The sequence below is a fragment of the Lycium ferocissimum genome, chromosome 4 (genome assembly GCF_029784015.1).
Source record: "Lycium ferocissimum isolate CSIRO_LF1 chromosome 4, AGI_CSIRO_Lferr_CH_V1, whole genome shotgun sequence".
NCBI classification, from domain to species: domain Eukaryota; kingdom Viridiplantae; phylum Streptophyta; class Magnoliopsida; order Solanales; family Solanaceae; genus Lycium; species Lycium ferocissimum.
In genome coordinates, this window is record NC_081345.1 from 32,833,651 (window position 1) to 32,856,512 (window position 22,862).

Here is a 22,862-nt window from a genome sequence, read left to right on the forward strand (position 1 = left end):
CCAAAAGTATCTGATAATTCCATAACGATGTTCCTCGCAAAGCGCGGTGAAACATACTTTTAATAAACAAACTTTTATACGGACCGTAGCTTTGTTAAAGGAATATCAAGTTATCGAACACCGCATACTTATGTATGAAAGTCGCCCAAGGCATAAGTATCTTGTTGTTATAACTTTGGTAATTCCTTAACAAAAGTATCTTAGATCCGTATAGCGAAATTTAAACTTGCCTTGCGATTTTTTTTTAAAATTTTAAAAATTTAAGTGTGGGTTCGAACACGGAACCTATGGGTGTTAAGCCACAAATTTTAAAGATTTAAATATGAGGGCAAAATTTAAAAACCCTGAAAAGAAGAGGGCAATTCGCAAAAGTCATACCATAAGTTAGAATTCCTAACATGGCACATAAATCAAAAGCCATAATTTCATCCAAACGGCTCTTAGTAGTGGCAGAGTGCTTAACCCCAACCAACTCTTCAAATATTACATGCATGAATCATCCAAAAGACGTGGTAGGCATTTGGCCATGTAAATCAATTTTTTTTTAACTTTTATTTAGAATTTTGAAGTTGGAGTTGAAGATAGAATTGTGTTTGGTTATAGTTTTTACAAAGAATATTAGGTTGTTTGGATGTACTGAAAGTGAAAATATGATTTTAGGTGTTTTTCAAATTCTAAATACGGAAAAGGGCCAAAATTACCCCTGAACTTTGAAAAATAGTTCATCCATACCCTTCGTTATACTTTCTTGAGATAAATTATACCACCACGATTCTACTATGGGGTCAATTATACCATAACTATGTAAGCACGCACGTGGCATCATTAAAATTATTTTACCCTCAAATAATTTTTTACCCACTAATACGAAATTATTTTTTTTCAAATTTCAAACTAATACGAAATCATTATTTATTTTTTGCTGGAAAAATTATCCATATTATTTTTGCTGAATTTTTTTTTTTTTGGGTCGGATTGAGTTATTTTAGTGGGTAAAAAAATTATTTGAGGGTAAAATGATTTTGAAGATGAGGGATGATGCCATAGTGCAATGATAATTGATCCCATAAGATTATAATTGGCCTAAAGATAACGGGCAGTATTTAATGAACTATTTTTCAAAGTTCAGGTAATTTTAGCCCTTTCGTTCTAAATACAATTGAAGTTGTATATTGAATATTCATTTTTCAAATGAAGACAAAAAAACCAGCGAAAAGTGAAAAATTCTCAAATGAAACGGTCCGCAGGTCCCACGGCATAAATTCAGTTATTTCATGGGACTTTCCTTTTGTTTTGTCATATCACCTTATTCAGCTGAGGATTTGAGTTATATCAAGACTCATTTCACTTGTGAGCAACAAGTCACACTTGATAGATCTTAATTTGATTTGAGGTAAAAGTGATCTTTCTTTGAATAGTATGTACAATTAATTAATAACTTTGTATCATTATTGAAGAAGAAAGATTACCACAATTAAATAAAAGGAGAAGGGAAAACTTTTTAACCTTGTAAATACGTTAATATAATTATGTCTGAGGTTGTCTACATCAAAATTAGCTTATCCAATTCTAATACCAATTAATTCATGAATGCCCCCTCCCCTAGTGGAAGCGTGCTTAAGGCTCGCGGCGGACTTAGCCTTAAATATATGGGTTCTGCAAAATTCAATAATTTTAAATCTTTTTTCAAATATGTAAAATAATTAAGTTAAAAAGCTTAGTTATTAATATCTAAGATCGTTATTTTAGAATAAATAATATTTAAAGTTAAATTTAATTCCATCTCAGTCCGATAAAGGACATAAATTAGGATAGAAGCACTGAGAGAACATAAAGACAAAATAAGGGGCATATGCATCTTATCTTAGAGTAAATAATGGGTATTCAAGGCATGGAACTGAAGGAGACAGGGAGCTGATTAACCGAACTTTACTTGGAAGAGTGTGTGTTTGTTTGTCAAATTGGAGTATTCACTTTTGGGAAAACAAAGACCTAAAACTTCCTCACTCTCAAGAGAAGTCACTTAGGTACGGCAATATGCCATACAAAGGTCTACACATATTAATTTGAGCATTTTAGATTTGTCTTCTTTGTAATTAGCTATCTGCTGCACTATGTATATTATACCATATTTGTGGTCCATAATTAGTGCTAGCTGCAAGTAGTATGCAATAAAATGAGCCACTTGCTAGAAGCTCTTCGAAGCAGTGACGCATGGTTAGAGATACCGTGTGCCTAAATTTTAGCATCTCCTGTCAAATTTCTCATCTATAAGTATATCAGAGTTTTCAGTGTAATTTTTTATATTATCATATGTATCAAATTGGTTCGTGTTACATATATTGATAGTATAAATTTTACTTTACGCTACTACGGTACAATTGGAAAATAGAGTTAGAACTTGCTATATACGAATTAAATTACACTAATAATTAAATTACACAATTTTACCCCACAAAAATAGCGGGTATAACGTACACATTTCGTCCTCCCAAATACCACTTTGTGGAACTACACAGTGTTTGTTGTATACTTATTCACACATAATGAATGAATATCCTAGGTTCCTATTTAAAAATTATTTTGGTCTATTTTACTTGTTAATGGTTATTAAAAATAATTGATCTAAGATGCTTGTTATTTTAAAAAATCATGATAGAATTAATTTTTTTTTTCACTTTTACATTTTTTTTGATAGATACAGGGAGAGATTAATGTGGTGAAAGAAAAAGTAATTTTTTTTCCCTCTAAAGTTGGAAATTGGGAAAAAGAGAAAGGGAAAAAAAAAACAGAAAGGCAAAAAGAGAAGAATAAAAAATAATTGAGAGCAAAGAATATATAAGGTAATTTAGTCAAATTATCCTTTAATCAATATTCCACCCGTCTCAAATTAACAATTCATTTTAGATTAAAAAAATATTATTCGTAAATAATTATCACTTCGAAATTCAAGATTAAAATTTGCAATTATTTTTATACCCTTATAGTTCTTTTAAAATTTCTCAATTATCAAAAAATATTTAATAAATAGGGATAACTTAGTAAATAGTTGTACTTTGTTATTTTTATTAATGAGTGTGAAAGAACTAAAACAACAATTAAATGGGATAGATCCAGTGAGTATTTTCTTAAGGGGATTGAAAAGAAAAACATGACAAGTAAAATGGATTAGAGAGAATCCTTTATTAATGTACTTTAATTATTATTTATGAATATTATAAGATTATTATTATTAGATTAATTTGTGTAAAGAATCTAACCAATGTTGTAAATATTGTAATATAAACTTGAAGTGAATTTTCTTGTACTAGAAGATGAAAAAATGAGTTTTGCAAAAAACTCTTGCCACATGAAGTTATAAGTGAAATTAAAATTTAATAAATAACAAAATAAATTTATTTTTGTCAATAACCAAGAAATTACATGCTCACAAATTCATGAAAATGCTAATGTTTTCCGATATATGAAATTAGTCAAGTTGTAATTATTAACATATTTTAAATTATGTTATTTTACATAATAGCAAATCACTTGTGTCCCTTTCGTATTTTCTAATTCTCCAGCTAAATTTCGTTCCTCATAAATAAATTTTTACTTAAACTTATTCAATTATTTGATTAAGAACTATAATAATTATGAAGACTTGTTAACATGACATGTTTAACATGCCATTAGATTATATTAATTATGAAATGAAAAAAAATGATACAATTATACTTTTCTAATTTCAAATACTATTTTTCTATTTTGAGCTAAGCCCGAGCCAGATGAAACTAGTATGTTAATAAACCTCCATAAATTTTATCTTTAATTAATAAAATTGAATCGTTTTGTAGCCCAAAAATATCTGGTTGTAGTCGTTAATCAATCTGAAAAAAATGAAAATCTCCAGGATTCGCCTTTTAAAATCCGAGATTCTCTATGAAGTCAATCGATCACAAGACATTTTGCCTCACACAATAATCATATAGTGCATGTATCAATGTAGTACTTCACAAGCCAAAGTTAGGCACAAAATAATGTGCCCCCACATGTGTTTTGATCTCAATAATGTTTGTTTAATTTGGCTTTAAGTAGAGAAGGAAATAGAGAATTGCTGTTTCCTCGTAGTGTGTGATAACTTCCCCCCACAATAAAACGAAAAAGATGTCCCAAATAGACAAGTTTACAGCTACATCTCCCTAAAATGTGATTAATTGTCCTTAACAATAATTAAGATGTTCATCACATTATTGCTGTTACTGTTATATGAAAGCCGGCTGCGAACTTAACAACTGATGAAGCCGGCAAAAATTTCTCACTTCCCTTCGTTTGTTGTTGTCAACATTTGTGCCACATTATATTCTAATAATTAGTACATACTATATTGCCACTAATTAATAAAGATGTAATATGCACGGATTTATTTCAGGTAAAATCTTGTGTCCACCTGGAACTAGTAAGAAAATTCTTTTGATTTAACTTGAGACGAATAATTAAATCTGAGTCATATTATAACCCTGTAATTTATTATTTCAAACATACCGAATCATAGTCATATTGTACTGACTACTGAGTACGTTGTTGTTGTAACTCGTAACGGATTACATATAATTATCAGGTGAAATAACAGCAGGACGAGAGCTGGCAGGACCTGCGGTCTTTGGAAAAATAGGACAATAGGAAATAAACGAGAAGACCAGAGAGCGGAACATTTTGTTTATATTTTCTGTCACTACTTGAAGTTGTGGGCTTGCTTAATAGCAAGACAAAGGAAATACAATAGTTATAAACAGTTGTTTTACTGTTTTTAGCAGGAGCTAGCTAAGCGTAACTCAGCCATAGAGATGCTCAATTAGGGGGTCAATATCAACCGTTGGATTTGAGTTAGCGTAGGATTCTCAGTTGATGACACGTGCTCCTACCATCTTCCCTTTACCACTTCCTTTTAGCTTTTGCTTCCATGCATGGATTTCTCCTCCTAATTCCCAATATAGTCTTGTAAGAGAGAGAGAGAGAGAGATATTAAACTGCTTATAACTCTTCAGATTTTTTTCCTCTCTTTTTAGCTTGTTCATCTTTCTAAATAGCACTACTAGCTAAAGTAAGAAATAGAGAGATCTTGTTATTGATCAAAACTTCATTCTTTGAGCTAAAAATTCAGAATCTGAATTCCCACTTCAGATTTCAGCTTCTTACCTGGTTTATAATTGGTTCTGTTTTCTTTTTTCTTGGTTTTTTCTGTATCATTATTTTGTTAGTTTAGTAGGATGGTACACAAAGTTCAAGAATATTACTAGTTAAAGTAGGGTTTTTTTTTTTCTTGATCATCTGATCAAATTCTTGAATCTTGAATTTTCATTGATCAATTCAATGGCAGAAGATCAAGAAGTACTGAAGCATGTGTGCAAGTTCTGCAACAAAAGTCTCCCTAGTGGTAGATCCTTAGGGGGTCACATAAGGTCTCATTTGATCAATTCACCATTTGATCACACTAATAAAAAGCATAATGGTGGAAGCAGTGCTAATTGCAACATAATTATTGAAGCAGGTAGTACTCCAACTGCTGATTATGGTCTGAGAGAGAATCCCAAGAAGACTTCAAAGTTTGATACTTTGCTTCCCAATCAGAACAAGTTCTGCAAGGAATGTGGAAAAAGTTTCCAATCTTGGAAAGCATTATTTGGCCACATGAAGTGCCACTCAGATAAAGTATCATCTATGAACAGTACACTGGAAGAAGAATCTTGGCACAATGAGCCTAATTATGCAATTTGTCACAAGCAGGTCATGGATAGCCAATCTGACAGTACTGAAACAGCAGCTCCAAATAAGAAGAAGAGATCATTAAGAAAGATCAAAAGGTACATGTCAGTTACAACTTCTCCATGTGTCACTGAGATTGAGCAAGAAGAAGAAGAAGTTGCCATGAGTTTGATCATTCTTTCAAGGGATCCAGGAAATTGGACTGGTCTAAATCCTTTTACTAAATTTTCTACCAATAAAGATGGTGAATTGGTCAAGCTGAAGAAAGTCAAAAATGGGAAGCCAGAGCAAGGTCAAATCTCAAAGTCTAGGATTCGAAGAAATGTGTACAAAATGGACAAATCAGAGGTTCCAGATGACAAGCAAAACAAGATCAAAGGGGATAAAGTAAATAGAATTGAAGAGTCTGAAATTGAAGTTCCCAACAAGTTAGTCAAAGGGAGTGGATTAGTTAACTCAGAGAGCTGCAGCAAGAGAAGAAACTTTGAAATGAATGAGTGTGATTTCAATGTAGATAGCAACACAAAAAAGAAGATCAAATTCCAATGTACTAATTGCAACAAGAGCTTTCACTCTTACCAAGCTCTTGGAGGTCACAAAGCAAGCCACAAAAGGACTAATAAAGGCTGCGAAAAAGTCGTTATTGATATTGAGCATTTGCAGAATCAAGCCGCTGATAGCAAACTCACAAAGAGCAGTTGCAGTGACAGTAGTACAATTGATGAATTTGGTGAAAAAGTTGAGAAGCTAAAGGGGTATGAGTGTCCAATTTGCTTCAAGATTTTCCAATCAGGCCAAGCTTTAGGTGGTCACAAGAGATCCCATTTGATTACTGAGTCCAAAAGCAACAACAACAAAGATATTATAATACAGAAACCAACAGAAGAAATCAGAGACTTGTTGGATCTCAACTTGCCTGCTCCAGTTGAAGAAGAAAGCAGTGAACATGTTGAGTTCCAACCATGGTGGATAGGAAGTTGCCACAAGCATGAACAACTACTAGGCCTAATTTCTAACTGATCCTGGTTTCACTATTGGTTTTCAATTAATCATTCGTCCAATATTCACAAGTGTGTAGATTCAATTAATTCTTTACATAATTGAAGTGTTCAATTCACTACACCAAGATAATGCTTTTGGCTCCTTGAGCCACTAAGCACTCTCTTTTACATATGCTATTTCTTTTTTGTCGAGTCCTGCCTTGATTTCTGATTGGATGATTATAATGCAATTTCAAACAAGTTGGGTCGGCTATATGAATCTTCACTTCTTCATTTAGTTCATTTCATCTGGTTAGATGATTGCACATGTTTATTTATGTAGCAGTATGGGGTGATCCCCTTCTCAGACACGGATACCCACAATCTTTTTAACCAAAAAAATTAATTAGAGAAATAAATACATCTTTACAAGATGTGACCTTGATTTCTATTTTGAGTTGGTTTTAATCCACTTTAGCTCCTAGTTGAGCTAGACTTGGTATGAAGAGTAAATTTTTTCTGGTGTAATTATTTTTTCTCTGACTTTAGGAAAATGAGTAATGAGGTGTTGAAGATGGGATAAGAGTATGAAGTCATGAAGGATAAAATTAAAGACATTTTTATATTGTAAGAAAAGGCAACAAATGAGCTAAAAAAGTGGTCATTTAGGTACCCTACCATAAAACATGATAACCAATCTCTTTTTGGTTTCTTTCTCTATCTCTATCTACTATTGGTTTCCAATAATCTTCAGATCCATACTAAATGTTCAACTTGAAAATTTATCATACAACTGAGAAAATGAAGACTCGGTAGATAGGACCACCTATACAGATTCCAAAAAAATATCTCTTAATTAGGAGTTTATCCGTTGAAAATATGGGGTATAAGACTTAGTCTAGGCTACCAAAAGTTTAATAATTAAAGGGTAAAACATATTTAGTAATGTTCATTTACCGAGTCAACTTAGCTTGACTGTAGAAAATAAACCAAAAGTAGGAAACCTAAGTTGTTTGGGATTTAGTTTATTTAATTCATGTCTAGTTAGGATTTATTTATCAAATCCATATTGGAATAGGTTTTTCTAATTCTAGTCTATTTTGATTTCTAGTGTTATAAATAGGGTACTTTATAAAGAGGATTTTACTCAATTATCTCTTCCTTTTTAATGTGTTTCAATGACGGGAATAACGGAAGTGTAAATTTCAAGCCGAGAATCAATATATATTATAAAGCTAGGCATAGACAAAGTGATGTGGCAGCACTCTATGGCCAAGAAACCTATTTATCTTTTTTCTCCTTTTTTGGCCTTTTCTCTAATTTTAAAATGAAAAACTCTAATTATATCTTAATTATTGGGTTTAATAAGGGACAGCTAAAAAGACAGCTTATTGAATTTAAGCTTGACATCTTCTACGTGAAAATAGGGGAGTGCGAATGGCTAATTATTTTAAAGTCTTTGATAAGAGAGTAATTGCAAACTTAAAGATGATAATTAACCTGCTAAGTGGGAAGAGGAAAGAAACGGCAGATATTAATTGTATTAAATTCATCAAATAGTGGGCATAAATTAGAGTTGTGTCGGTTATGAGGTAGGCTATATAATTACTTGTGGTTGTTGGGTCTTAGCTTTTGCATCCAGGAAAATTCTCCCAAGACCAACCAACAATGATTTAGTTGGAAAAAGAAGAGCACAACTGCACAAGGATTTCTTGGCCACTGCTTGACAATGAATGTGAAAAGATCTTTAAATTAACCTATTTTTGGCTTTCTTATATATTGTCTACTTGTGTAATTTTCTTATTTTTCATGTTTCATAGTCATCGATTCGATTTTGTCATGAAGAGCAAGACCATTATTTAGCAAGGAGATTTTCAATTGTTGTCTAAATACAAGATCAACATTATTGTCCAGAATTTTTTTTCTCCTTTTTAGATTCTTAGATTTGAAATCGACAACATATAATATTGCTTTATTCCATTATTTTTTCGCGGAGTGTTTGTGCTTGAATTACTCCATTAAGTTTGCATAGTAAGATTTACATTCAATTGCTCAGTTATGACAAGATTAATTTGAAGAAACACTCATACTTCAGTTAAGAAGTTCACTTTTACAACATACCAACACCATCAACCATAGTGTATATCAAGGTATGGTTTCTTAAACTATGACAATATTTTTCTCTTATTTTTTTCTGTTAATTTAGAGTTATGTAAGTTATTAGATGTAATTTTCAACGTTTGAAGGTGAATGAAGTATTTCACGTCCCTTGAAACTGCAAACGAACAACGAACAAAGCAAAGAGAGAAGTCAAAATCAGTAGCCTTAATAAGTCCCAAAAGAGAGAGTCAAGGCTATGCTACGAATGATAATCAAATTTGAGGTATCTCGTGAAAATTTTCCTTTTTTCTTTCTATTATATGCCTTTATATGTTTAATCATCACGAGAACAAGTCACAGTGATTTAGTGAATGTAATCTATCTGTCTTTTTATGATCTATCTTTTTATTATGTTATTCTCTTCACATTTTTTCCTTTTAGTGATTCTTCGTCAACTAGAGAAAATATGCTAAGATTCGAATCAATATATATTATAAGGCGTAAAGATGTAAACCAGTGATGTGACCTCTCTAATTCTCCAATGGTATTTATCTTTTTTCTCCTTTTTTTTTTTTGAATTTTCTCCTATTTTTCTACACATATGTGCTATTATAAAAATAATTCAAAACTCACTTTTAAAAATAATTCTCAATCTACGTAACTCATTTTTTTGCAATTACTCAATATTAACTAATGTTTATTGCATTTCACTCTCTTGAGTAACCTTTAACACCATGATTACCATTTCATGAGTTATAAAAAACCTCCATCTATTTGCATTCTCTAATTAAATGACATGTCTCCTCAACTTTTTTTTACCTAAGTTTATGGTTTAATCGTCTATAAATAACAAGAATAACCATGGACGGTTGAATTGTAATGCTAAAGTAGCTGACTACTTGAGAAGGATGAACTACTATTTCTAATGTGATAATATATATGGCACCCAAAGAATTTCTTCAGATAATCATTTTTGTTCTTCGCTCTACCACACGGTACTTTGTCATTCCTTTTAACAATTTGCAATCATAGTTTCATCTGCTAATTATTTTTTAAGCTGGGTAAGATACAAATTCTTGATTACAAATTCACATAATTAGATTCCATCAAAAATCAGTTACAACATTATTTTTTTTGACGCATTTCTTGATTATTTTGATCTTTTAGTTCTGGTTCTCTTCTGAAACAACCCACTATATTATGGTTGTGCTTTTATTCCCTTAAATGACTTTCTTTAACTTATTACTTTATATGTGATTCTTATTACCTTATTTTAAAGTTTTTGGTAATTCATTGATGTGTTATTTTTTCTTGATAATAATTTTTTAATTATTTCTTCTCTTCTATTTTTCCGATTCGGTGAGTGTAATTTTACTTACCATGTTATGTTTTTTGGTAATTCATTGATGAGTTATTTTGATTGATAATTATGTTTTTCTATTGATGATGTTGTTGTTCTTCTTCTTCTTCTTCTTCTTCTTCTTCTTCTTTTTTTTTTTTTTTTTTTTTGTGTGTGTGTGTGATTCTGCTTTAGGATCTAGAAGTGGAATTTTCTATTTTGATCTTCATGGGTATGAGTTTTCTGGCAGTGAAAGCAAGTCTATTCAAGGTATTATAATTTCAGCCGCCTCTCACCATATTTTTGTATCACAATATCCCTATTGTATATTTCTTTTATTTCCTCCGCATTTTATGTGTGTGTGTGTGAGATCAGTATAACCAAATAGATTAATTCTTTTTATTTATTTAGATGGTTAATATTTTATTTCGAAAGTTTTCTTCTTTCTTCTTCATTTAGTTTATCAGAACAATACATTTAACTATATTTTGTAATATTTCAATTCTTATTTGTTGAAAGTTATTAATTTATCGCATGAAATAATCTAAAACTGATCTCATCAGATTAAAGGCCTCCCGTGTGATTGAACCGATGAAGTAAGAAAATTACAGCCATATGAGTGATTGAAAATTTTATATTAGTGATTTAATCAAACTCACGAATTAATTAACAATTTTTTATATTTTGTATATTAATAAAAATTGCAGAAGAGATCCTTTATTAAAATAATTATTGTACTTCTCGACCGCGTGAAGTGCGGACAATTTTACTAGTGACAATTTTACTAGTGAAAATGCTATGTCCTTATGAATGATAATAAAAATCACATCTTTAATCATTACTGGAGTAGTACTGCTTTTATAGTAACCTTTATTTTTCCTTTTCGTTTGGTAATTGCCAGGTAATTTTCATTATTTTTTTTAAAATTATTTATTTTGTCCTTGGGTTGTAATCGTATTGGTATTTTAATTTTATTTATTTCCGTATCAAGCTGATGCTCGAGAGAAGTTAAGGCTAACAAACACATGCTATGTTCTTTTTCTCATTTTTCATTTTGCTCCATATTTTTTTCTTCCATTTTGTAAATTTACAACTTTTATACTTTACTAACATGTTAGTTCTACTTTTTGATCATTTATATTGCTAAATTTCATTTCCTTGATAGAAACAAATGCAGGAACTATACCATTATAATTCTACTTATCTACAATAATTTTTATTGTAGTTTTGCTTATTCTTCCATTAGAATTTATATTTATAAAAAAAGTATTTTATAACCGCGCGAAGCACGGACATATTCACTAATTGAACTATTAGTTAATGATGCATTATGTAATTATGAAACAGAAACTTTATTTTCTTAGCTATTCAAACCACTAATTCTTTTAAAATTTAAAAATTTAGTACAAATAAAATTTCATGATACAATATTAGGAATATCCCCAATATATGTATCCAAGGGTGGAGTCTTGATATAAGTGGTCGGAAATTTTGGGGTCGTGGGGTTCCCGGATAAAGTTATTCCGTGATTATAGTCTTGAAATTCTAATCGTGGAACTAATTTATTCCACCTCTTAAGTGGAATAAAATAACACCAAGTTCGAATTATAAATTTATCCTAAACTTAGTTATACCTTCAACTAAACAAAGTATAAATTTAATCTCAAACTTAATCCTAAAATATCCCACCTTATTACATGAATCAAATGACCCTTTCGTGATCATGAACAACTTTGGCTTTAGGTATATAGTCTCGTCTATCTAAATTTTGACGGAGAAAGTAGTTATTTGTATACTGCTATTATCAAACATATACTGCTATTATCAAACATACTTCCTCGGTCTCAATTTATGTGGCACAATAGGAATTTCGACAGTCAACCAAGTTTTTTTTTTTTTTATTTTATATATATGCCTTTTAAATACTTTAAGTTGTTAATTATTGTGATTTATATTACTTTTTACTTCTTTTTTCATTCTAATACAACGGTAACTATCGCTCGCGATCAGTAGCATCGACAGATGGTCAGTGAGGATGGCAGCAGGCATTGATGAATCTTGCCTCAGTTTTCCAGATATGGGTATGGGTATAGGTCTTCTAATTAGATATCGGTTATGAGTTAGATTTTAATTAATTATAGGAGATCGTTAAAGTAGGCCAATAGGATGATAACACATGTCTCTCCGTTAGAATGAAGGGTATATATGTGCCAAAGTATAATGACTGGGGTATATGTGAACCCAAAGTATAACACGGAGTATATTTAATCTTTTTCCGATAGTACAGGGGTATATTATATTTGGTCATTTTCCGATGTCTAAATTCACAATCAAAATTTTAGAAGTTATAAATCTCAAAATTTCAACCGTACGACATAACTTACACAGAAGGAGTAATATATTTTCAATATAATCATAGCAATAAAGAAATCACATAACCTCCTTTTTTTTAACTACTTCATAAAAGTTAACTAAATACATGAAATTAGGAAACTTGGAGCCAAAGAACCTCCGCTGCCCAAATGAAATGGATACGGATGTGGGCCAATCATAGTATCACTACCGGAAAAACTCGAATTACATGGGATTTTACTTAGGGAATTTTTTTCGCAGATAATTCCTGTGGATTTTCATGCGAAAATCTAAAAATTTGTAAACTTTATTATATTTACATGCGGATATGATTTCCCTGGTAAATCCGTAGGTAAATTTGGCGCCATTTAGCGCCAAAATTTTACATGGGGATTTATTTGAGAAATATAATCCCCAAGTATCATTTCGTAGGTAATTCTGCAGGTAAAAGATCAAAAATATGAAAATATTATTTCCTTTGTGAATTTGCAAGAAATTCACCATGTAGCAATACTTGGGAATTTACCTGGGAATTACTTGTTGGGGATTTACCTGCAGATTTTATTACCTAGGAAATTATTTGGGAATTTTGTTACTTCGATTTTAGCTGGGAATTTCTTCTTGGGGATTTATTTAGGGATTTTGTTACCTAGGGAATTACATGGGGATTTTGTTGCTGCCGATTTAACTAGGAATTATTTCTTGGGGATTTATTTGGGAATTTTGTTACCTAGGGAATTATTTAGGAATTTTGTTGTTGCGGATTTACCTAGAAATTATTTCTTGGGGATTCACTTGAAGATTTTATTACCTAGGGATTTGGTAGCTACGTTTTTAGTTGTGAATTATTTCTTGGGTATTTATGGGGGAATTTTATTTCCTATGAAATTACTTGTTTTTTTTTTAATTTGCATCGGTTTTAACTTGGATTATTTCTTGAGAATTATTTGGGGATTTTATTACCTAGAGAATCACCTGGGGCTTTTGTTGCTGCGAACTTAGCTGAGATTACTTCTTTTGAATTTATCTAAGAGTTTTATTACCTAGGAAATTAATTGGGGATTTGCTGTTGTGATTTTGCTATGAATTATCTATTGAGGATCTATCCCGGGGTTGTATATCCCCAAATCATTTTTAATACAAATTTTATCTCTTGTTATATATTTTAAATTTATTTTATAGTAAATGTAATATTCATACCATATAAAGGTTAATTATATTATATTTATTAATTAGATTGAATTACATTCCATTAGACATGATGGCCGAGTACAAATCCAATATTTCATTCGTTTTAATTTTAAATGTTTTAATTTGACTAAGCACATAAATAATTAATAAAGAGATGCTTTTGAATTTTGTGATTTTAAACTAAAGATGTGCAATGTATCAAAATCTATTTAATTTTAATCTTGTTATCTTAAACTTATCAAGTAAGATATTTGAATTGAAAACTTACTAAATTAAGCAGAGGCACATTTTTAGTTTCAAAAGAAAAGTAAGCCCACTTGAAGCAGGAGTAACAAAAATAATAGTCATTATTATATTTAAAATTAAGAACTTAATATTGTTGAAGTAAAACAATATGACAAAGAAAAGATATGATCACATCAGACATTCATATAATCCTACTTTGTATAGGAGTATATGTTATTTCTTCACAAGTATTAGAAATGGTGTAATTTAACTGTAATAAGTTACTTAATGATTAGTATTAATTTGTAAATATTAGTACTAAGATTTAAGTATCAAGAGATCAAATAATTTTATTAGTATCAAACATCTTTCCGGTTAACTTCTACCATTTTAAAGTGACTTGATCAAGATAATTTAACTAATCTCTTATCGTCCACATGTATTTAAAATAAGCTTATTGTACCAATGTAAATTGGAAATAACTGAGAGTTCCTCTTTTTAAATAAAATAGCATAGTCATAATTTAATTAACTTTCTCTCACTTTAATTATTGTTTAGTTTTATTGTGAATTGTGGGAGTCTTAATTTGATGTATAAAATAAGTTGAGTAAATGCAAATAGGGAGATACGAGTGTAGTAGCAAAAAAAAGTACCACATCGGATGGGAACACAAATGTTCCACGGTTTATTAAACATGAGCTCTACTGAACCGGCCAGCTTAGCGTCCCAATGGGGATTTGAAGTGAGGCGTGAGGTAAAGAAGTTAATGCTTTCTATCATAAGAAATTTACGTCCGAAAATCCTTAGGCTTACTCCGTTTTCTATGAATTTCGGTCAAAATAATCTTGGAATAAAAAAAGATCCGCAAGTAAATTCAATTTCGGTCAAAACCAATTTATCCTATGCTATAGAGGAGAGCCGGTTTGGCTCGCTTTCTCGTCCGTTCAAATTAAAAAAGAAGTGTGGGCCTTATAGTAAACACGTACTCAGCGGTAAAGAAGTCAATGTTTTCAATAATAATTAAAAAAAAAAAAAGTTTGAGCCTCATAGTAAACACCAACCAATGTACTCGGTGGTAAAGAAGTCAATGTTTTCAATAATAAGAAATTTAAAAATCCTCAGGCATACTCCGATTTTTATGAATTTTGGTCAAAATAATCTTGGAATAAAAAAGATTTGCAAGTAATTTATCTTTCTATTTACATTTACACTATATAGAAGAGCCGGTTTGGCTCACTTTTTCGTCGTCCGTTCAATTTTTTTTTAAAAAAGGTGTGGGCCCCATAGTAAACACCAACCAATATATAAAAAATAATTTGGGCCCCATAGTAAACACCAACCAATATAATTAAAAAAAAAAAAAAAAAAGTGAAACCACTATTTCCAAACTCACAAAAAAAATGGACCCCATATTAACAAAATCAAGTAATATAAAAAAAAAAGTGAATCCCATATTAAAAAAATAAACAATATCAAAAACAAAAAGTGCATTCCATATTAAAAAATCAAACAATATTCATGTAATTTCTCTATATAGTTAAAAAAAAATCAATAATGATAGATTTATTGCCATATGCGTATCAATCCATTAGTGGAATTAAATGAAATTATTATACAGCAAAAAATATGGATCCTATATTATTGCTTTTCTTCAAAAGTTTAAGTAGCTAAATTATACAATTTTTTTCCTTTTTTTTATATTAGCACGAGATGTATATCTAGATATTAATTTGTCAGTATTTCTATTCCACCCATGTTATTTATTTGTTTTGTTTACTAAAATAAATATACTTAAAATAATTATATTTTAAAATAAGATAGAATTTAATTACTTTTTCATTTTTTTTCTTACTCTAATAAATGTGAAAATAGATTAATGTAATAAAAGAAAAAATATTATTAAATGAAGATCAAATAATTAATAAGGTAAATTAGTGAAATTCTAATTCTAATTGACGTTTTCTTAAAAAACCTTGCAAAAGACAACATGACATGTAAAATGAGTTAAACCAAAAATATTTACTAAAAATTAAAAAAATAGTAATTCTTCATTTAAATAGAAAATCAAATTTCTACTTTAATTCATTTTAAACATGTAAAATTAATATAATAATTTGAATTTGAATTATCCAAATCAAAATTTGATAAAAAAATAATAGGTATTGTTTAGGTCCAATCTACATACATTAACAATAGAATTTTTTATACTTTTAAATTAATCGAATTAAAATTCAAAGTATCAATTGATGCTTAAATATTGCTATTGTTTTATCTCAAAGAGAAGAAAATAGTTTCCTTTTAAATAAGCCTTCTCTTTTAAAAAGTATTAATAAATTTTTACAAACTTTGTATTCGTAGCAAACACTAATATAATAAAATTTTGGATACGGAACACAAATTACATGTTATATTAATCGTGTTTTGAACATATATATATATATATATATATATATATATATATTACTTTACTTTTATATAGAAGGCTTATATAAAGACCGTCGACCGTCGATCCGTTTAAGGGCTCCTTTGTGGTCCCACTTTTTTATTTAAGGGCAAAAAAATGACATTTTATATTTTATATTACCAACTCTTCTAAAAAGTAAATAGAAATACTTTATTATATTTCTATTTTTCTACTATATAGAAGCATCGGTTTACCAATGCTTCGTCGTCAACTGATGCTTAAATATTGCTATTGTTTTATCTCAAAGAGAGGAAAATAGTTTTCTTCTAAACAAGTTTTCTCTTTAAAAGGTATTAATAAATTTTTGCGACTTTGTATTCGTAGCAAATACGAATATAATAAAGTTTAGAAACGGAAGACAAATTACAACGTTATATTAATCGTGTTTTGAACATAGTATATATATATATATATATATATATATATATATACACATATATACACTATAATCACAACTACATACACTCTAGATACACTATAATCTATAAAGCCATCTAAGAATAATAACTATATAGAAGAGCCATGAGCGGGACGACTAATGGCATTTTCTAAATTATGACTTCATATAAGGGCAAAATTGTAATTGTAGCATTAGTGGTTAAAATGAAATTCTAGAAGGATCTGATTTGCATTGTCAAGACCTACAAAAGGCCTTATTCCACGTGTCAAGGAGTACTGCACTCTGTCCAAACTCATTTATGTTCTTTGCTTTTTATGGGATCAATTTTTGTTCCATTTGTTAAGCATAATAATATCATAGTTGTGATCATTGTATAAAAATGTAGTAGAATAATTAAAAACCTGTTAATATTTAAAAGGTCTTTATTCTATCCACAATTGATTTTTTAAATCATATTTACATATGAAGAATTACGACTTATAATATTTTTTATATAGTTTGTGAATATCTAAAGTTTAATTTTAAAATAATGAGTTAATCTAATCTAATTTAGCTTAAAAGATTAGCCTAATTGATTCTTGAGAAACAAAAAATGTTAGATATATTAGTACGAAAAAATAATATATTATTTTTGATATTTAATTCAGATCCACCTCAAAACTTTTGGAAATCTATAATTTCTAAAATACAATTCATTGAATTCTCTAGTCTTTTATCTTCTTGGTCTTCTTAATCAATCGTGAAAATTATTTGCACGTCTCTTTCTTGACAATATACAACAATAACAACAACTGGTTCAAAATTTGTATTTTTATTAAGAAATTAATTAAATATGTATAAATTATTAATTTAAAATTCAATAATTTTAAACAACTAAAATTTCAAAGTTATAAACTTCAAAGCCACCTTCGCCTCTAAAAAAGCCTAATGCATGAAGGTTCGGATGGGGATCATGAACCTCTTATTGCTCAGAACTGCTCGAGTGTGGGCCATTTCTTATTTTAAAATAATATCACATGTACAAGTAAGTAGTGAGAGTATGCCCACTCCATTTTCTTTTTGCTTTATTTTGTACCATTAATTTAACATTATTATTTGTAATAATCATTACAGAGCGCAAAATATTATAAATTTTACACTTTTAGAAAATAAACTTTGTGAAAGCCATCAAAAATAGTCACTTTTTGAAAGTAGTCAATTTTCATGGCTCATTTTTTGTGAAAGTAGTTACTTTAAAAAACTAGCTACTTTGCAAAAGTACTAAAATGACTCATTTAAAATAACGCTATCGTCATTATCAAATAGTGGTCATCCAAAGTGCCATTTTTCATTGACACAAAAATGGCTACTTTTGTAAAGTGCTTTTTTTAAAAATGACAAAAAAAAGTTGCTACTTTTGCAAATTTTGCATTTCGGTCGTTTTGCAAGAAATATGCTTTTTGCAAAAATAACCATTTTTATGTCACTTTTCAAAAATGGCCAATTTACAAAAAACCAATCTAATTTTAAATTCCAAACATTCCATTTGTTTGTCATAGTCATTGAAAGAAAAAAATAGTATTATTTTAATGGGGTTATAGTATGGGATATTGTTTTTTCGAGGTCTAATATTATTTTCCCAACTCAGGCGGAACTATGTACTAGGGATTGGACTTCTCTTTCTCGTTCCAATATTTTAGTTAGTACTTAGGATATCATATTTTTACTATATTTTTTTTAGTTAAATATGAGCGGGTCGGGTAATTGATGCATTTTTTACCCGACTCGTATCCACCTCCAACTTATGTTAAAAAAAAAAAATATCAATGTAAAGTAGGACCCCACCACTTTTTGCTTCCATTAATTTAACATTATTATTTGTAATATAAAAAGAAAAAAAAAAGTTTTTATGCCACTCGTCAATAATTTGGCTCATGCGTATGCCAAAAAAAAAAAAAAAATCCATGCCATTTTTCATATCAAAAAAAAAAAATGTGTCACCCCATATTTTAAATTCCAAATTCCATTTGTTTGTCAAGGTTGAAAGAAAAAAATAGTATTATTTTAATCATATAGTATGGGATATTGTTTTCCCAAATTATCCCCATTAAGTCAATAACTATATTAGAAGCATGAGTTGGGGTGATTTGTTCATCAACTTATGTTTAAAAAAAAAAAAAAAAGTGGACCCCACCACCTTCAAACTCATGTAAATAAAAAAAAAGTAGACCCCATATTAAAAAAATCAAGCAATATAAAAAAAAAGTGGACCCCATATTAAAAAAACAAGCAATGTCAAAAAAAAAAAAAAAAAAAAAAAAAAAAAACGCACCCCCTATTAAAAAATAAAACATATTATTCCCAGCTTTTAATGGTGGATTCAAAATCAACCCATAAGCAAATGAAATTATTGTATGCAAAAAACATGAACAAATATTGCCATACAATTTTCTTTTTTTCTTATATTAGCTCGAAATCTAATCTAGATATTTAAACGCTGTATTTGCTATTCCGCCATGTCATTTATTTGTTATGTTTACTAAAATAATATACTTAAAATATTTATATTTTAAAATAAGATAGAATTTAATTACTTTTTCATTTTTATTCTTTCTCTAATAAATGTGAAAAGAGATTAATGTCATAAAAGAAAAATAATATTAAATGGAGATCAAATAATAAATAAGGTAAATTAGTCAAATTATAATTCTAATTGACGTTTTCTTAAAAAACGTGCAAAAGACAACATGACAAGTAAAATGAGCTAAACCAAGAATATTAACCAAAAATTAAAAAATAGTAGTTCTTCGTTTAAATAGAAAATCAAATTTCTACTTTGTTTCATTTTAAACATGTAAAATTAATTTAATAATTTGAATTAGAATTATCCAAATCAAAATTTGATAAAAAAATAATAAGTATTGTTTAGGTCCAATCTACATACATTAACAATAGAATATTTTACACCTTTAAATTAATCGAATTAAAATTCAAAGTATCAACTGATGCTTAAATATTGTTATTGTTTTGTCTCAAAGAGAGGAAAATAGTTTCTTTTTAAACAAATCTTCTCTTTTAAAAAGTATTAATAAATTTTTGCAAACTTTGTATTCGTAGCAAACTCTAATATAATAAAGTTTTGGATACGCAAAGACAAACTACAATGTTATATTAATCGTGTTTTGAATATAGTGTGTGTGTGTGTGTATATATATATTTTGGATACGGAACACAAACTACAATGTTATATTAATCGTGTTTTGAACATAATGTGTGTGTGTGTGTATATATATACTAGTCTCTCTGCACGTGTGTTGCACATGTATTCCATATTATTTTTCACAGAATGTATATCCAATAATAAGAAGTATAAAGTTTGTATATATATACGTAGCTGAAAATGATCTGATTGAGTTATAAAGAAATATAAAAATACCAAAAGTAGCATTGTTGCATAGTTTTTCGCCCTTTTATGAATAAAGTCAAAGGTCTACGCTCTATCCAACGCTATCTCGATTCTTCTAGTCATGATACTATCAATTAATTCCTCCGATTTAAAATACGCGTTCACTAAATAGTTGTCCAATACCTATTTTTTAGTGCTATTAAAGGCAATTTTATTTTTAGGAGTTATAGTATTTAATGTTTTCTTAAGGGATGTGAAAAAAGATAAATGAATACTTGTTTTGAACCGGAGGAAGTATAATTTGGTATAACTCCTTTCTAAAATGTGATTGCTCCGATAAATGATGTTAAAAATAGCACTCTTGGACCATTATCTTTCTTATGTCCTTTAGTTTAACAATATCAACCGCGTCGCAATGAATTGTCTTCTCAAGGTTGATATTTTCTTTTGAAATATTCAGGCCTCGCTTTTTTCTATTCTAATGTATATCATGCCAAAATCTTCAGCTTCGTTGTATATATCTACAATTAGTATTTATTCATACACTGACAAATATTAGAGCTCAAATCTCATCGGCCAAAATAAAGAGTTTGAATTCCGTAAAGAGTCCTTTTTATCTACTGAATGAAAATTAAGTGATAAAGTAAAACAAAATTGAGAAAGAAGGTCCAAATATGTCCTATGCTCTACTGGTAAATACTCAATATTGAAAGTGAGTCCATGTAAGACTCTACGTAGGAGTCCACCGCCACATAGAAAAGGAAAACTTGGGGAGCAAGTATTTTAGTTGTAATTGAATAGGTTTACCTTAATTATAGAGGCATATACATGTATATAAAAAGAAGGGCATCAGCCGTGTAAATATTACAACAAGAAGACCAAAATAGCAGTGAATAGAATTTGGCTTCACTTTTGATACAGATCCTCATAAACTTCTTCATGGTATCGGAGCATTGGTTTAAACAAAATCAATCGTGAATCCTGAACCCTATTACACGCTATAATGGCCACCGGTCTGTCTCTTACTCTTGCATCCCTTCATCAACTTATAACTATTTGTCCCATAAAATTGAAACCCTCAAATTACTTGGTGTGGAAGACTCAAATCTCTCAGTTGATGCAAACATTGAAGGTTGGTGATATAATCAACAAAGATCCACCATCTACAGTTGAAACTAATGAAAAAGGAAAAGAGAAACCTAATCCTAAATTCCAAGAATGGGAAGAAAGGGATGTCTTGGTTAGGAGCTGGCTTACCGGGACTATGACCGAGGAGTCTGTATTCCTCATTATCGGTTGCAATACTGCAAAACAAATATGGCAAAGTCTTGAGGATAACTACCTACAGGCTAGCAAGGATAAAGAATTCCAATTGAAGCAGCAACTTCAAAGTATTAAGATTGGGTCAAAAACAGTCGATGAATATGTGAAAGAGTTCAAGGGAATTTGTGATAGCCTTGCTACTATACAAAAACCATTAGACGAGGACAACAAGGTTATAAGCTTTACAAAGGGACTTGGAAACAAATATAAGACTTTGAGAACTGTTATGTTAGGCAAACCTCCGTATCCAACTTTCTCTCAATTTGTCAATGCATTGAGAGGATTTGACATGAGAGAAGAAGATAGTGAAAAGGATGATCATGTAGATCAAGCCACGGCATTCCAAGCTCAAAAAACACAAGGAAATTTTGGCAGAGGCCGAAACTCATATAGAGGAAGAGGACAAGGTAGATGTCACGCCCCGAACACGGGCCTAAAAACGTAACACGGCTGCCGTGTACGGCGTACGGCCAGCGAACCAATTTTCGTTGGGCCGAATCAACATGTGATACCAAAACACAATCGACTTATAAAATAAAACTAACACGTGCGATTAACTAAAGTGTACCTAAATATCATAATGCGGAAATACTTAGACAATATGAAAATATTTGTAAGTAGCCAACATGGCTAAACCAAAACAGGCGAACAAACTGGTATAATGACAAGACTAACATAACAAATATCGACTGTTTTGAAGCTGTGTATACTATGAAGCCTCTAAGAATACTGAATAATAGCATGTCTATAAAGCGGGAAATAACTAGATAGGCGGCCGCCCCCGAAGAATTTGGGGCTCACCGATGGGCGATCGTGCACTCCTAAAGAAGTGAGTCGATAACTTTGTATATCGTTACTGCGTCGCGAGATGCGAGACCTGACGATAAAGGGACATCGACGCGTTTTGAATTATCTTGGTATGTAAAGCAAGGCGAAACAATAAAATACGAGCGAGGCGAGCGGGCGTGCGCGCTGGCTGCGCGGTAGCGAAAGTAGAGATATGAATACTCCTGCTCACATGTCTGAATCATACGCCCATTATCGCGGATTTGTATATGTGAGGCCTCGACTGATAATAAATGCATGCTATGGCCTCGGCTAGTAGTGCGTCGAATGGCCTCGGCCATGTATACGTATACACAAGGCTTTGTCTTTCGTACACTTGGGCAAAATCACATATGTTTAATTATAGTTAATTAATAAGGAGTGAGACCATAACAACGATGAACAATGCGGCGGAAATAAACATCTTTGAATTTGAATTGAAAACAACATTTGTTTACGAGAGCATGCGAAGTTCTAGGCGAGACTCATGTGGTAACAATACATAAGTCTATAAAGATTAAGTCTTGAGTTCA

General features: G+C 30.2%; 1 protein-coding gene and 1 long non-coding RNA gene across 2 annotated transcripts; both read left to right on the top strand.

Annotated features, from left to right (window-relative positions):
• The first annotated feature begins 4,762 nt into the window (after positions 1-4,762).
• Positions 4,763-6,965, top strand: LOC132054607 (zinc finger protein ZAT9-like). Its single transcript, XM_059446582.1, has one exon. It carries the CDS (start codon positions 5,353-5,355, stop codon positions 6,763-6,765), a length of 1,413 nt encoding a protein of 470 aa, XP_059302565.1. The 5' UTR covers positions 4,763-5,352; the 3' UTR covers positions 6,766-6,965.
• A 1,633-nt stretch (positions 6,966-8,598) lies between these two features.
• LOC132054609 (uncharacterized) lies at positions 8,599-9,023 on the top strand. Its single transcript, XR_009414333.1, has 2 exons — positions 8,599-8,875; positions 8,972-9,023. It is a non-coding gene; the product is annotated as an uncharacterized LOC132054609 (long non-coding RNA).
• Positions 9,024-22,862: the final 13,839 nt, after the last annotated feature.